This window comes from Schistocerca nitens, chromosome 3, assembly GCF_023898315.1.
Source record: "Schistocerca nitens isolate TAMUIC-IGC-003100 chromosome 3, iqSchNite1.1, whole genome shotgun sequence".
NCBI lineage: Eukaryota > Metazoa > Arthropoda > Insecta > Orthoptera > Acrididae > Schistocerca > Schistocerca nitens.
Window position 1 is genome coordinate 823,977,007 of NC_064616.1, and position 16,662 is coordinate 823,993,668.

A 16,662-nucleotide genomic window follows, 5' to 3' on the forward strand; every position below is an offset into this window, starting at 1 on the left:
TATCATCTTAAAGTTTGTCAGCATAGTGAGTGGGATAGAAAACTTAGGGGTGAATGTATGTCAGATCTTGTAAATATATTTACAGCACTGGAGTATTAACAGCGATTTGCATAAAATGTTTCCAACTACTTCCATCTGGAGCTCCATTATGCATAAGTCATACATTTCTTCTTCCTTTTCTTAACTAACTGTTATATCACAACACTCTCAAGTGTATCAGGCTCATATATCCTATGCTGAAATGAGGAGTGCTAACCTCTTCAGCATGCATCCATCTAGAGAGATCGTTTTTAATGAGATGGGTGATGTGATTAGGATTGGTGTGAAACAGTCTTCAAAGAGTGGCAGTTACGGTATTGGCATAAGAATACCGGTCCATATCACTAGCACTGGTCAATTTTGCAAATTCGGAACACATTTCTGTAAGCAAAATATAGAAGTGTACTGATTAAATGGAACTCATCTCATTCTCTTCCTTCATGAGACATCAGATGTAGTGGGTACAGTGCCCTCATACTGCTGGTCAATTCCAAATTAGATGGGAGACGATGTTACAGCGAGGGTTGATTAAAGACAGAGGAACAGCTGCAAGATGCATGGAGAGACCATCTAGAGTTTTGGTTGGTTGGTTGGTTTCGGGGAAGGAGACCAGACAGCGAGGTCATCGGTCTCATCGGATTAGGGACGGATGGGGAAGGAATTCGGCCGTGCCCTTTCAGAGGAACCATCCCGGCATTTGCCTGGAGTGATTTAGGGAAACCACGGAAAACCTAAATCAGGATGGCCGGACGCGGGATTGAACCGTCGTCCTCCCGAACGCGAGTCCAGTGTCTAACCACTGCGCCACCTCGCTCGGTCTAGAGTTTTGTTCAGGATCCTTAGTCGATAGGTATCTCGTTTCGAAATAGAGGACAGAGAGCTGCCATCGATATGATTCATTTGTTGGGGTGGTAATCATCAGAGGTGTTGGTGAGATCTTTCGATCTCCAACCTCAGCCTATGAATGCAAGAATACTTTGAGACTCTGAACCATATAGAGAGTGATGACCATTCGAAATAATATCTTACCAAATTTATAAAGTTGTTTGGTTAAGGAACGTAGTTTTTGCACCTCCTCTCTGCTGCTAGCTGTTTCCCAAATTACGAAAAAGTATTTGTGTCAGTAGATGTAGGCAGTGTACCAGAGTTCACGATATCTCTGAAACTATATAGCACATGCAAAGTAGTTGACGATGAGCAAGGGTACAAAAAAATTTAGGGCCATGTTACAATGTTACTGGCTGATAGAATCATGAGATTGACGCATTGTGACGTTTTGTTGACATGACATGTCATCGAGAGCAGTGGTTTGGAACTCGAGTAATTGGGTGTAATGCATTGAAATTGCAGAAAACCCGGTAGAGTTGCAAAAAATTATGGAAAATAAGTCAAAACTGAGGAAAAAGTACGACAAAAATTAGTGTTGTAGAGCTCCAACCTAGGCAGTTTGCTCATTCATCACGGACAACAATATCACAGACAGAGTTTGTAATTTTATTCAGTTGGATGTTACGTAATAAAGACGAGGGAGGGGATGTGTATTGTAGCTCGCTGTCGAGTGTAAAAATGACTGTGTTTTTCTCATAACATGTGAGTAGGCAGTGCGAAAGCCAATGTTCTGTATTGATATCTGTGCAACTGAAATGTCTGCAATACCCATATGCATGACAATTTATTTACAAGACTTCCACAGACACTAAAGCCCCTATTACACGATGCGTGTAAACCGTACACCTATGCACCAGCGCTCCATGCGTGCACATCTGTAACTACAGGCTGGTTCACATAGACCTATTACACCACCCATGCTGGGTGCATCTGCCGCTCATGCATAGTAGATGGTGATAACTCGCGAAACGCAAATATAACTGTCTGATCTCTAGTAAAATCATTCGTTCTACCGCGCGAAACACAAGGGGGACTGCGCGATACATTGGAACTTCATTCGTTCAAATTATTTATGTGAGCTTAAGGTTGCTATTTAATATGAAATTGTTTTTATGACTATTTATTAATTGTTATTCTCTTATGTAGGTTACTACTGTTCTGCATATATGTGCTACTAAGAGATTTGCAGTCCTTGTCTGTCGCACTGGGCCGAACTGCACGGACTTTCTCCCCTGTCACTGCCAGTTTCTCTTTCCTAGCATGCTGAAATAAAGCAAGAGATGCAATCACATCAAACATGAACTTTCGCAAACTAAGGCATTACGATACAAACTGAAAATCACCGTATAACGATATATGCATAGTACAGAAAGAAACGATTGCCGACGTACCTTATGATACAGCGAGCCATACATACATCTTTCGTCTCTGTATGTCTGAATTAAGACGGTTAACGCCTCTTCGCTCCATTTCATTTCTAGAATACGAAGCAATCAATAGAAAAAATGCTTCCACAAACAGCTTGTATAAAAGAGAGTCTACTGGCAAAAAAACACGATTTTTTCCGTATTTGTGAAACCTACTTACTGAAACAAAATGCGGAAAATCCCCAATATAAAATCTGAAATTAGCTACTAGCCACTTACCAATTTTCAAATAATAAGCAGAAAGTACTGTCTACCCCTTTGTGCGCGTGCGCGAGTTATCCCTGCCTATTGCGCATGGGCAGATTGACGGCAGTTTAGAACTGCTCTGTATTCTGGCGCGCGAATAATGTGTCTCCAAATTTTCGTAGTTTCTCCTGTTCTAGCGCTAGATGGCTGTCGCGCTAGACCAGTACTGTTCGCGGCGAATCGAACATCGTTAGCAGGTGAGCGAGAGGGTAGAACAGGCTTATTATTATTATTATTTTCCAGTTGCTCGCTAGTAAGAGGATTACATCGGTGAAGTCTTCTACTCACCATAGGGTGTGGAACTAGCTAGATGAATGTAAGTTCAAGACCTGCTGGATGGTATTAAATGCTTACTTTGTAGTCAATTCAATGTCCCCAGTTCATTGCTCGCTGTAGCAAGCATAACTTTATACATGTGTGATTTAGCCGGAGATTTCATTGGTTTAGTATTCCAGTATATCTCCTATTTGCACCGTTGCCATCACAGTACTCATTTTAAGTGTGTAAAACTACACCTTCTATACAATGTGAGGTGAGGTCTGTCAGTACAATATTCATTACAGCAAGCATGAGAATCACAACTGGAGATTTCATTGATTTTAATCCTGTATCCACTATTTGCACTGTCACAGGATTCATTTTAAAAGAGCAAGATAACACCCTCCTCATGAGGCAAGGAGAGATCTGTCAGTACAATATTTGTTGTAGCAAGTATAGGATCACACCTCCAGTATTATGTTTTTTCCAGTTGAAGTTTTCATACATACACTACTGCCCATTAAAATTGCTACACCACGAAGATGACGTGCTACAGACGCGAAATTTAACCGACGGGAAGAAGATGCTGTTATATGCAAATAATTAGCTTTTCAGAGCATACACACAAGGTTGGCGCCGGTGACGACACCTACAACGTGCTGACATGGGGAAAGTTCCCAACCGATTTCTCATACACAAACAGCAATTGACCGGCATTTCCTCGCGTAAGGAGGAGAAATGCGTAACATCACGCTTCCGACTTTGATAAAGGTCGTGATAAAGGTCGTGTTATAGCCTATCGCGATTGTGGTTTACCGTATCGCGACAATGCTGCTCGCGTTGGTCGAGATCCAATGACTGTTAGCAGAATATGCAATCTGTGGGTTCAGGAGGGTAACACGGAACGCCGTGCTGGATCCCAACGGCCTCGTATCACTAGCAGTCGAGATGACAGGCATCTTATCCGCATGGCTGTAACGGAGCCACGTCTTGATCCCTGAGTCAACAGATGGAGACATTTGCAAGACAATAACCACATGCACGAACAGTTCGACTAAGTTTGCAGCGAACCATTTTTTTGGAACATCTCATTGTGATCTCAAGTTCTCCTGTCGTCTTACAATTTTCGAGTTATTTCATAGCTGTTTCCATTTAATTTTTGTCGATGGGTTTCAGCTCTTCCTATCCCACATTCATACCAAATCTTGAATCATGTACGCATTGGCTTGCCAGTGAATTAGATTACATTAGATTAGATTAGATTAGTTTTTCGTTTCATAGATCCGTGCTGAGGAGATCCTCGTGGATGTGGAACATGTTAACATTTTTTTAAGCTGAAATAACAATACTAATAGTATGAATATATACAATACATCATCTGTTTCTATTAAAAAATTCGTTAATGGAGTAGAAGGAGTTGGCCACTAGTAAGTCTTTCAGGCTCCTTTTAAACTGATCTTTATTTGTAATTAAATTTTTTATGTTCGCTGGCAAATTATTGAAGATGAGTGTTCCTGAGTAGTGGACCCCTTTTTGAACTAAAGTAAGTGCTTTTAAGTCCTTGTGCAGATCATTTTTGTTCTTGGTATTGTATGTATGAACTGAGCTGTTTGTTGGAAAATGAGATTATTTAGGACAAATTTCATTAAGGAGTAAATATACTGAGAGGCAGTAGTTAGTATACCCAGTTGTTTGAAGAGGTTTCTACAGGACGTCTGTGAATTTACTCCACAAATAATACGCATTACACGCTTTTGGGCTCTGAAAATTTTTGTTTGACTTGAAGAGTTACCCCAAAATATTATACCGTATGACATATGGAATGAAAGTAGGCAAAGTATGCAAGATTTTTCATTTTTATGTCACCTATGTCTGCTAACACTCTAATTGCAAATACAGATTTGTTAAGGCGTTTCTGCAGTTCTGTGGTGTGGTCCTCCCAACCGAATTTATTATCAAGTTGTCATCCCAGGAATTTAAGACTGTCGACCTCTTGTATCTGCTCTTCTTCATACTTTATGCATATGCTGGGTGCAATCCTCTTACAGGTTCTGAATTGCATATAGTGAGAATTTTCGAAGTTTAATGTCAGTGAGTTGGCTTTAAACCATTTATTAATATCCATGAAAATATCATTAGCAGATCTTTCTAGAACTACACTTGACATACTATTTATTGCAATACTTGGGTCATCTGCAAACAAAACAAACTCTGCTTCTGGCAGTGTAACTGATGAGAGATCATTAATGTACACAAGAAAAAGCAATGGCCCTAAGATAGATCCCTGTGGGACACCACATGTAATTTCTTCCCATACTGATGACGACTGATGACTTAATTCACTAGTCCCTTGCACTGACACCCTTTGTTTCCTGTTAGTGAGGTATGACTTGAACCATTTTGCAGCACTGCCCGTGACACCATAGAATTCTAATTTACTTAAAAGGATGTTGTGGTTCACACAATCGAATGCCTTTGACAAATCACAGAAAATACCTGCTGCTTGTAACTTGTTATTTAATGAATTAAGTACATTTTCACTGTGGGTGTAAATAGCCTTCTCGATATCAGAACCCTTCAGAAATCCAAACTGTGTTCTTGATAATATGTTGTTTGTGGTCAGATGGTTAGGAAGCTGCCTGTATATTACTTTTTCTAAAATTTTTGAGAATGCTGGCAAAAGTGAAATCGATCTGTAGTTTGATGGTATCTCTTTATCCCCTTTCTTGAATAGAGGCTTAATATCTGCATATTTTAGCCAGTCAGGAAATGTCCTCGTTATAATTGACTGGTTACACAAGTAACTTAGAATTGTACTAAACTCGCAAATACTTGCCTTAATTAACTTTGTTGATATTTCATCATAACAACCAGAATGCTTTGTTTTTAAAGACTTTATTATGGAAGTTATTTCTTTTGGTGGTGACATTCATGTACCTGAGGCAATTTGTAAATGCTAGTTTCAGATATTCAAGGGCATTATTTACTGATCCTGACAATCCCATTCCATCAGTAACAGATATAAAGTGCTTGTTAAATAGATTTGCCACACTATGCCCATCGGTTACTAATGTGTCATCTACCCTTAGTGCTATTTGCTCCTGTTCCTTTCTGGTTCTACCATTCTCCTCTTTCACTATATCCCATATTGTTTTTATTTTGTTCCCTGACATTGCTATCTTCTTGTAATAGTGCATTTGTTTAGATGTCTGAATTGCTTTTTTTAATATTTTACGGTAATCCTTGTATTTAGCTAAATCGTCAGCATTGGAGCTATTCTTGGTTGACAGATACATTTTCCTTTTTGTCTTACAGGAAATCTTTATTCCTTGTGTAATCCATGGTTTTATTAGACTTCTGTTTAATTTGAGTAACTTTTAGTGGAAAACAGTTTTCAAACATGGTACTGACATTGTTCATGAATATGTTATATTTTTCATTCATGTCATGAGCACTATAAACATCCTTCCAGTTCATATCTTTGAGCAGTTTTCTACAACACTCAATTTTTTGTTGATTGACTACTCTCCCGTACTCAGATTTAGCAGTCTTGATAATCTGCTTAGAATTTACATCTAAAACAAGGAGCTGCATGTCATGATCTGATAGAGCTTCCAATGACTGTAGAGCTTCCGATGAAAGTTATCGATAGTTTTTATAACTGTCTCTTTCAGTAACAACTTCTTCTCAGCCATTCCGAATGGTGTGAATAATAAGCTTGCCTTTTGATTGATTCTAACCAAGGACTCTCACTTTCGCAGTGATTTAGATGATCTCTATGATCAATCTTGTGCTTTGTGTTCACTGATCTCTTCTGATCACCTTCTTTACATTTTCTTGAGGTGCCTATATTTGGATGTGTGTTTGCCAGTATTTCATCTATCTTCTATAAGTTGTCCTGTTTTGAGACAAACTCAGATTTTTCCGTTTCTTTAAATTATTTTATTCTATTTTATTTTTGTTTTTAGTGCACTGACTTTCTTTACTGCTGGTAATTTCTATCCAGAGTTCGTGCAGTTCCATTCCTCTTAACTTTTCAGTTGGTAGTTTCTTGTCTCTACATTGGTTGAAATCACTACTTTTCTCTTTCAGCTCATTTATAGTAAATAGATATTCTGTGGGCATTCAGATGTGGTTTACTAGCATGCTGACGTCACCAATGATGCAGTCGATAAGAAATGGGATTTCCCTACCTCGACCCCTCCCCCCGTCTGACAAACGGTAGTTACCCCATGTACAAAATAGTGCGAAATTCAAATTTTAGTGCAAAATTCAAATTTTAGCGGAAAATAAAGGAATAACCAAATTGAGCTAGTGTGTTTCTGTGGAAGTAGGCCTGTTGTCCCAACTATGAATTGGTGGGAAATGGCAGATGGTGCATTGTCATGTTGGTTAGCTTGGATTACTGGGACAGGCTCTATGTTGTCACAGTCCCGTTGGGCCATTTACGCTGAGGAGACAAAATTCATGGGATAACAATAAGCACATAAACAGATGGCGACAGCATCATGTACAGAAGATTTAAAAGGGCAGTGCATTGGGAGAACTGTCATTTGTACTCAGCTGATTCATGTTTCCAACACGATTATGGCCACACCACAGGAGTTAACAGAATGAGGAATGGTAGTTGGAGTTAGAAGCATGGGACATTCCACTTCAGGAATAGTTAAGAAATTCAGTATTCCAAGATTCACAGTGTCAAGAGTGTGCCGAGAATACCAAATTTCACGCATTCCTTTTCACCATGGACAATGCAGTGGGCGATGACCCTTACCCTGTGAGCAGCAACGTCTGCATAGAGTTGTCAGTGCTAAAAGATAAGGAACACTGCATGAAATAACCGAAGAAGTCAATGTGGGACAAACATATCCATTAGGACAGTGAAGCGAAATGTGACGTTAATGGGATGCAGCAGCAGATTTCCAACATGAGTGCCTTTTCTATCAGCATGACAGTGGTACTCATCCAAGTGCTAGCCCAGCCCAACAGTGCTTAACTTCAATGATCTGACAGGAACCGGTGTAACCACTGTGACAAGGCCGTTGGCTCACAAGAGTATTAGGAGAAGTTAAAAAATCATGGCATATGCACACATTCTTCCCTATTACCACAATACAGAAACAAGGTAGATAATAATTCAGTATGGGATTTTCTGAGAAGAATGAACTCAAGGCTATTAATACTAAATGTCATTAGAAATGTTGGCAGCTGAGCAACAGGTGCTGATAAATGCTCCTGCATATCAGTATTACAGCTGAAGCAATAATGGTTCTAAAATTCAGTTATTTTACTTTTGTGATTCACAATCTTTCATGTGCAGTTTGCCAGGTTTTACACCAAATCACATGATTTGTCTTGTATGCTACGATATACATTACATTTCAAATTGTAGGTACTACAAGTACTTCAGTTTCATTACTGCCCGCTAATGTTTTTGTGTGTAAGATGGTGACACAAATACAGAAAGGATTTTAAAAAGGAGTCACAAATTTTTGATTGTTAAATCTTGCACTCTTATTTTACTTCACTAATTAAGCCAGAACATCAAGTAAAAGAAAAATCTACACACGTGTGCTTACTTGGCTTTGTATCCCATTACCTGAAAAGAGCAAAACTGAAGTCGGTTAACACAAGTTACTAAAATAATTTGCATTGCAAATATTCCAGTTCACTCAGAGGGGGAGTCCTATCATGTGTTGTGGTTTGTTGATCTAACAGGTGATGTCTTATAAATATTGCTCTGGCAGTATCAATAGCAGAAATGTCTCCATACAGTTAATAAGGCTTCACTACACATTTGATGAAGTAGAACAAGTGTGCTATGTATACCCAAATGTGATATTACATGATCCCATTCAATCCAAATTTTACTTTGAGTCATTACTTACCAGTATCTATCTGTACTGACATTGTAATTACTGCACAAAATTTCACAAACTGAAAATATATTATTCAAATAATATACACACATTTGCAACTGGCTACAAATTGAAATTTTTTTACAGTGTTGAGTGCCACATTCCTAGAGATGGATGTTAGACCACCATGCCGAGTGTCAGGTGTGAGGTGTGAGTCTTTGCTGCAGCCTCTAGAAGCCACATGGTGTCAGGCATGTGGTTCTGCTGCAGTCACATGGCAGTCACTGTGTTAAAGGAATAACAAAAGTTGTTGAACTGATAATTTCAGTGTAATATTCTACAATAAAGGTATTATAATGGGAAATCTCACTTAAAAATATGATCATCATTAAAGTAGAGCTGAAGAGCACAAAACAAAACTATTCATTGAGTGCTTCAGAAACACAACAGAGTGTGGAGACCACGGTCATTTTCTGTGCTTCTCATAATACATCACAAAATGCTACAGGGACGCAATCTCATGTAGTCTATTATTGTAGAGCAGCTGTGTAAACTAACAAATGACTGCAACTAGCAATTGAAGGCCTGTGCAGGAGAGAGAAAAGTCTATGGTATGCTGGTAAGAGCTGGCAGATTTTAACTGACTCAATGTCAGATTAGTACTTTTATGATAAAAAAAACACATAACTAATACATCTAACACCAAAAAAAGGATAAATAATACTAATGGTGTTTTTTATGTAAAATTCTAATTAACTACACATTTTGTCTGTTTGAATAAACGTCCATGGTAATAAATCCATACAATGTATGTCTTCCAACAATATTTACAAAATTCCCCAAAGAACATTCAATGGTGGTATAAACAGTATGAAGAAACAGGGTGCCTCTGTAAATGCAAAAGTCCTGGCCAGCCACGCATTCCTGAATAAATAGTGGAACAAATCTGATGAGCATTTGAGATGAGCCCCCGCAAGTCTACACATCATGCTAGCGGACAACTTGTGTTACTGCACATGACAGTGTGGTGTGTGTTACAGTGTCATTTAGCCCTCAATCCATACCGATAGCAACTGGTACAAGCTCTTCGAGATACTGACAAAGTGAAGTGTGTGGACTTTAGCAATGCTATTCTAGAGGACATGGAAGATGACAGTTTTATGTCATGGTTGATATTCAGCAATGAGGCAACTTTCCATATTAGCGGTAAGGTTCACCATCATAACATGCATATATGGGGGCTCAAAAATCCTCATGAAACAACTGAACATAAATGTGATTCATCTATTGGTTATGAACTGTAGATTAAAACTGAAGAAACTGAAAAAAGGCGGGAATTTAAGGAGATGGGACCTGGGTAAACTGAAAGAACCAGAGGTTGTACAGAGTTTCAGGGAGAGCATAAGGGAACAATTGACAGGAATGGGGGAAAGAAGTACAGTAGAAGAAGAATGGGTAGCTCTAAGGGATGAAGTAGTGAAGGTAGCAGAGGATCAAGTAGGTAAAAAGACGAGGGCTAGTAGAACTCTTTCGGTAACAGAAGAAATATTGAATTTAATTGACAAATGGAGAAAATATAAAAATGCAGTAAATGAAGCAGGCAAAAAGGAATACACACGTCTCAAAAATGAGATCGACAGGAAGTGCAAATGGCTAAGCAGGGATCGCTAGAGGACAAATGTAAGGATGTAGAGGCTTATCTCACTAGGGGTAAGATAGATACTGCCTACAGGAAAATTAAAGAAACCTTTGGAGAAAGGAGAACCACTTGCATGAATATCAAGAGCTTTGATGGAAACCCAGTTCTAAGCAAAGAAGGGAAAGCAGGAAGGTGGAAGGAGTATATAGAGGGTCTATACAAGGGCGATGTACTTGAGGACAATATTATGGAAATGGAAGAGGATGTAGATGAAGATCAAATGGGAGATACGATACTGCGTGAAGAGTTTGACGGAGTACTGAAAGACCTGAGTCGAAATAAGGCCCCGTGAGTAGACAACATTCCATTAGAACTACTGAAGGCCTTGGGAGAGCCAGTCCTGACAAAACTCTACCATCTGGTGAGCAAGATGTATGAGACAGGCGAAATACCCTCAGCCTTCAAGAAGAATATAATAATTCCAATCCCAAAGAAAGGATGTGTTGACAGATGTGAAAATTACCGAACTATCAGTTTAATAAGTCACAGCTGCAAAATACTAACGCGAATTCTTTACAAACGAATGGAAAAACTAGTAGAAGCCGACCTCGGGGAAGATCAGTTTGGATTCCGTAGAAATATTGGAACACGTGAGACAATACTGACCTTACGACTTATCTTAGAAGAAAGATTAAGGAAAGGCAAACCTACATTTCTAGCATTTGTAGACTTAGAGAAAGCTTTTGACAATGTTGATTGGAATACTCTCTTTCAAATTCTAAAGGTGGCAGGGGTAAAATACAGGGAGCGAAAGGCTATTTACAATTTGTACAGAAAGCAGATGGCAGTTATAAGAGGCGAGGGGCATGAAAGAAAAGGCAGTGGTTGGGAAGGGAGTGAAACAGGGTTGTAGCCTCTCCCCGATGTTATTCAATCTGTATATTGAGCAAGCAGTAAATGAAACAAAAGAAAAATTTGGAGTAGGTATTAAAATCCATGGAGAAGAAATAAAAACTTTGAGGTTCGCCGATGACATTGTAATTCTGTCAGAGACAGCAAAGGACTTGGAAGAGCAGTTGAATGGAATGGACAGTGTCTTGAAAGTAGGATATAAAATGAATATCAACAAAAGCAAAACGAGGATAATGGAATGTAGTCAAATTAAGTCGGGTGATGCTGAGGGAGTTAGATTAGGAAATGAGGCACTTAAAGTAGTAAAGGAGTTTTGCTATTTGGGGAGCAAAATAACTGATGATGGTCGAAGTAGAGAAGATATAAAAAGTAGACTAGCAATGGCAAGGAAAGCGTTTCTGAAGAAGAGAAATTTGTTAACATCGAGTATAGATTTAAGTGTCAGGAAGTCGTTTATGAAAGTATTTGTATGGAGTGTAGCCATCTATGGGAGTGAAACATGGACGATAAATAGTTTGGACAAGAAGAGAATAGGAGCTTTCGAAATGTGGTGCTACAGAAGAATGCTGAAGATTAGATGGGTAGACCACATAACTAATGATGAAGTATTGAATAGAATTGGGGAGAAGAGGAGTATGTGGCCCAACTTGACAAAAAGAAGGGAGCGGTTAGTAGGACGTGTTCTGAGGCATGAAGGGATCACAAATTTAGCATTGGAGGGCAGCGTGGAGGGTAAAAATCGTAGAGGGAGACCAAGAGATGAATACACTAAGCAGATTCAGAAGGATGTGGGTTGCAGTAAGTAATGGGAGATGATGAAGCTTGCACAGGATAGGGTAGCATGGAGAGCTGCATCAAACCAGTCTCAGGACTGAAGACCACAACAACAACAACAACAAAACTTGGCTCTGACAATTTCATCTATCAGCAAGATGGAGCACCACCACACTGGCACAACAATGTGTGCAGTTTCCTCAATGCCAACATGCCTCAACGTTGGATAGGGCATACAGGACCGCGAGACCAGGCTTTACACTCTTGGCCTCCTAGGTTCCCTGACTTAACACCATGTGCTTTCTTCCTGTGGGAATATGTTAAACAATGTGTTTATGTTCCTACCATACCTCATGACATTGATGAACTAAAAACCAGAATATCAGCTGCTGTAGCTTCAGTGACAGAAGACACCTTACGTTCAGTTTGGGATGAATTCGGATATCGGTTAGATGTTGTCTGTGCAGCCAATGGAGGACGTATTGCACATTTATGATGGATTCTTATAAACATCTGTCTTTTCTGAGTAATTTAGTATGCAATTTGTTGGTGTTATGCCCTACTTCCTAATAAGTAATTCTATTTGAAATCAGCTTATTCTTTTTGGGACACCCTGTATTACAAGGTACAATTTATGGTTGACAATTCTTCAATGTACCTCTTATTATTAACTGGTTCTGAATTGCAAAATAGCTGAACAGTTATAACCTTTCTCAGCTCATTATTTTTAAATATTTACATTAAAAACTCCCCGCTGGATTATTTGTTCTTTTTTTACTGTCATATGTAGCAGGTATGGTTTTTACCATAAAAGTACTAAATTGATGTACTTGTATGATGGATGAGTAGTAAACTGCCTCCACAGGTGTCATATTGCTAGATTGCAGTTATTTGTTAGTTATTTTTTGCATCTATAAATGTTTGCAGAGAATAATTATACAGCTGGCCTACAATAATGAGCAACATGAGAACATGTCTATGTAGCATTTTGTGATGTATTATGAAACATGCAGCAGATGATCACTGACTACAAACTCAGTCGTGTACTTGAAACACCCAATGACTAGGTTTGTATTGTGCTCTTCAGCAATAGTATGACCCAGATCTACTCTGATACTGGTCACAGTTTTAAATGACATTTTTCATTATGATAGCTTATGTGGAGTATTGCACTGAAGTTATCAGTCCAGCAACTTTTATTATTTCTTTAACACAGTGACTGCTGTGTGATCACAGTAGAACTGCATGCTTGACACAATGTGGCCACTGGAGGCCACAGCAGAGACTCGCACATAATGATTGGCCCAGTGGTCAAACATCCATCACTAAGTGATGTCAATGTCTTTAACACCATACCAAAATTTCAAGTTGCAAATGTGTGTACATTATTTAAAAAAGTTATATATCTTCAGTTTGTGAATTTTTTTGCAGTAATTACCTTGTCGGTAAAGAGAGAGAGATAAGTAGTGACTCAAAGGAAAACTTCAGTTAAATGGGAGCATGTCTCTTTACCTTTGAGTATACAAAACCCATGTGTTGTATTGCTTCAAATGTGTAGTGGAGGCTTATTAAATGTGTAGATCCCTTTCTCCTCTTAATACTGCTAGAGTAACATTTATAAAATATCGACTGTCAGACCAACAACTCACAAATGCAAAAAAGTAGTCACCACAAGTGAATTGGAACATTTGCAATGAGAATTATTTTAGGAGGTCATGTGAAAGGAGTTCCATTTTGGTCCTTTCAAATAATGAGATATGAAGCCAAGTAGGCATGCATAGAAAATGGCTCTGAGCACTATGGGACTTAACATCTGAGGTCATCAGTCCCCTAGAACTTAGAACTACTTAAACCTAACTAACTTAAGGACATCACACACATCCATGCCCGAGGCAAGATTCGAACCTGCGACCAAAGCAGTCGCGCAGTTCTGGACTGAAGCGTCTAGAACCGCTTGGCCACCGGGTTGGCACACATGCATAGATTTTTCTTTGCTTGATACTCTGGCTTCATTAGAGATGGGAAATAGGGGTACAAGACTTATCAAAACATTGTGGACGCCTTTTTAAAATCATTTCTGCATTTGTGCCACCATGTTACACAGGAAAACATTAGTGGCCAGTGAAGAAACTGAAATGCATGTGGTACCTATAATTTGAAATTTAATGTATCTCACGACATACAAGACAAATCATATGATTTGTTGTAAAAATGGCAAATTGCACATGAAAGATTTTGAATTACAAAATTAAAATAATTAAATTTTAGAACCATTATCGCTTCGGCTATAATAGTAATATGCAGGAGTATTTATCAGCACCTGTTGCTGGGCTACCAACATTTATAATGACATTCAGTATTCATAGCCTTGAGTTCATTCTTCCCAAAAAAAATCTTATACTGAATTATTATCTACCTGGCTCATATATGGTGATAACAGGGAAGAATGGAAAGATAAAGGAAAAGCTCCACAAGTAACAAGGCAAAGAACAAATGACAATCTCAGGCGAGAGATACCAGGTAGAGAAACTCTTCTGAAGTAGACTCCTTACTAAGTGTATATCCCACGTTCTCTTAAGTTCTCCTAATCCTCCTGTGAAGTAAACAAACCTATAAGCTCAAAGTTTATTAGGTCATTTACACTGCTCAGGCAACACCAACAGAAGGTACTTTACTTTCATATCTGTGGAATCTAATGGGTAATTTGCAGGCTGGAAGAAAACTGTTCATAATTACAGCTAACATATTGTGTTATTATCTGTAACAAGAAATACATGAAGCTTACTTTTCAGCCATAATAGATAATGACTCAATTTAATTTATTCATGCCACCCCCTCCCCCCACCCATGAACCATGGAGCTTGCCATTGGTGGGAAGGCTTGCCTGCCTCATCGATACTGGTAGCTGTACCATAGGTGCAACCAAAACAGAGGGATATCTGCTGAGAGGTTCCTGAAGAGGGACAGCAGCCTTTTCAGTAGTTGCTGAGGCAACAGTTTGAGTTATTGACTGATCTGGCTTTGTAACATCAACCAAAATAGTCTTGTTGTGCTCGTACTGCGAATGGTTGAAAGAAAGGGGAAACTGCAGTCATAATTTTTCCCCGAGGGCATGCAGCTCTACTGTATGGTTAAATGATGATTACATCCTCTTGGGTAAAATATTATGGAGGTGAAATAGTCGCCCATTCAGATCTCCAGGCAGGGACTACTCAGGAGGGCGTTGTTATCAGGAGAAACAAAACTGGCATTCTATGGATCAAAGCGTGGAACGTCAGATCCCTTAATCGGGCAGGTAGGTCAGAAAATTTAAAACTGAAATGTACTTGGAAAAAACGTAATAGTAACAAAAATTTTAGAACTAATAAATAAAATCTCAAATGTGCAGTGTGATGATAGAAAAGTCATACCTCTCATGGACAGGAAGTGTGTGTTACCTGGAGACTCAAATGTGAAATCTGCTGTCAGTGAAGCTATAACTCTCCAGGACAAATGTGAAATTTTATTAATGCACGTGAACACCCCAAATGTTAACAATTCACCGAAAGGCACAACAGTTGTGGAACAACAAACACTAGAAATAAGTCAAACAGCAGCAGCACCATCATTATCATCAGAAGCAGCAGCAGCAACAACAACAGCAACAGCAACAAGAACAGCAGCAGCAGTATCAGAACCAGGAACAACTGGAGTAGCAACACAGCAATGCTTAAAAAGGACCCAAAGGAAAAATACATCTGTGTCATTCAGTGATAATTTTTTATGGTTTCAAGCGAAGAAGAAAATAAAAATGTGAAAAACCAGCCTGCTAACTCACAAATAAGTCACAGCAACATCTTATTTTTAAACATTCAGGGTCTTTAAAGTAAAGTTGAAATACTGGAGGAGTCATTGCCACAGAATATGTATTCTTTCTTATGTCTATCTGAACATTGGCTTAAACCAAAACAAACGCAATACTATGTACCAGCAGGTTATGAACATGGAAACATGTTTCTGCAGATCTCAGTACTATAATGGTGGTACTGTTATCTATGTTTCAAATGAAATAGAATGTAGAGCACTAGATCTTAGTTGGGCATGTGTAGAGAAACACTTCGAAATTACCGGTATCATATATGATATAATGAAACTTATCATAGTATGTATCTACCATTCCCCTGACTCAGATGATAAAACTTTTTTAAATAATTTAGACAGTGTACTCTTATACATAACAAAGTGGAAACAATATGTATCTATAATTGGGGGAGACTTTAATTCAAGCTTTGATGTAACATGTAACAAACCTAGTGTAAATAAGTTACTGAATATGCTAAGGCAGCACAACTTCCATCATGTAAATTCAGAACCAACAAGACTAAAAGTGTGCTTGGATAATGCTTTTGTCAACTGTGCGCATTATATGTACTCCATCAAGGTAAAGGAATTTGTTTTCTTAGACCACTCCATGTTAACAGTAGAGTTAAGACATTTTATAAAAGCGGATGAGAGCAAGGCTGCACAAAAGTTAACAAAATCTAATACCTTAATATTAACAATACTCAATCTCAGAAAACTAACACACCAGCTGAGCATAACTAATTGGGTCACATTATTTCAAAACTGTGATTCCAGTGCC

The 16,662-nt window shown here is 38.7% G+C and overlaps 1 protein-coding gene across 1 annotated transcript in view; it reads left to right on the top strand.

Moving 5' to 3' along the window:
- The window catches only part of LOC126249439 (TPR-containing protein DDB_G0280363-like), a 45,721-nt gene extending 29,985 nt beyond the window's left edge, over positions 1-15,736 (top strand). Inside the window, exon 4 of the mRNA XM_049951092.1 lies at positions 15,635-15,736. Coding sequence (XP_049807049.1) covers positions 15,635-15,736 — 102 coding nt within the window. The remainder of the gene's footprint in view (positions 1-15,634) is intronic.
- Positions 15,737-16,662: the final 926 nt, after the last annotated feature.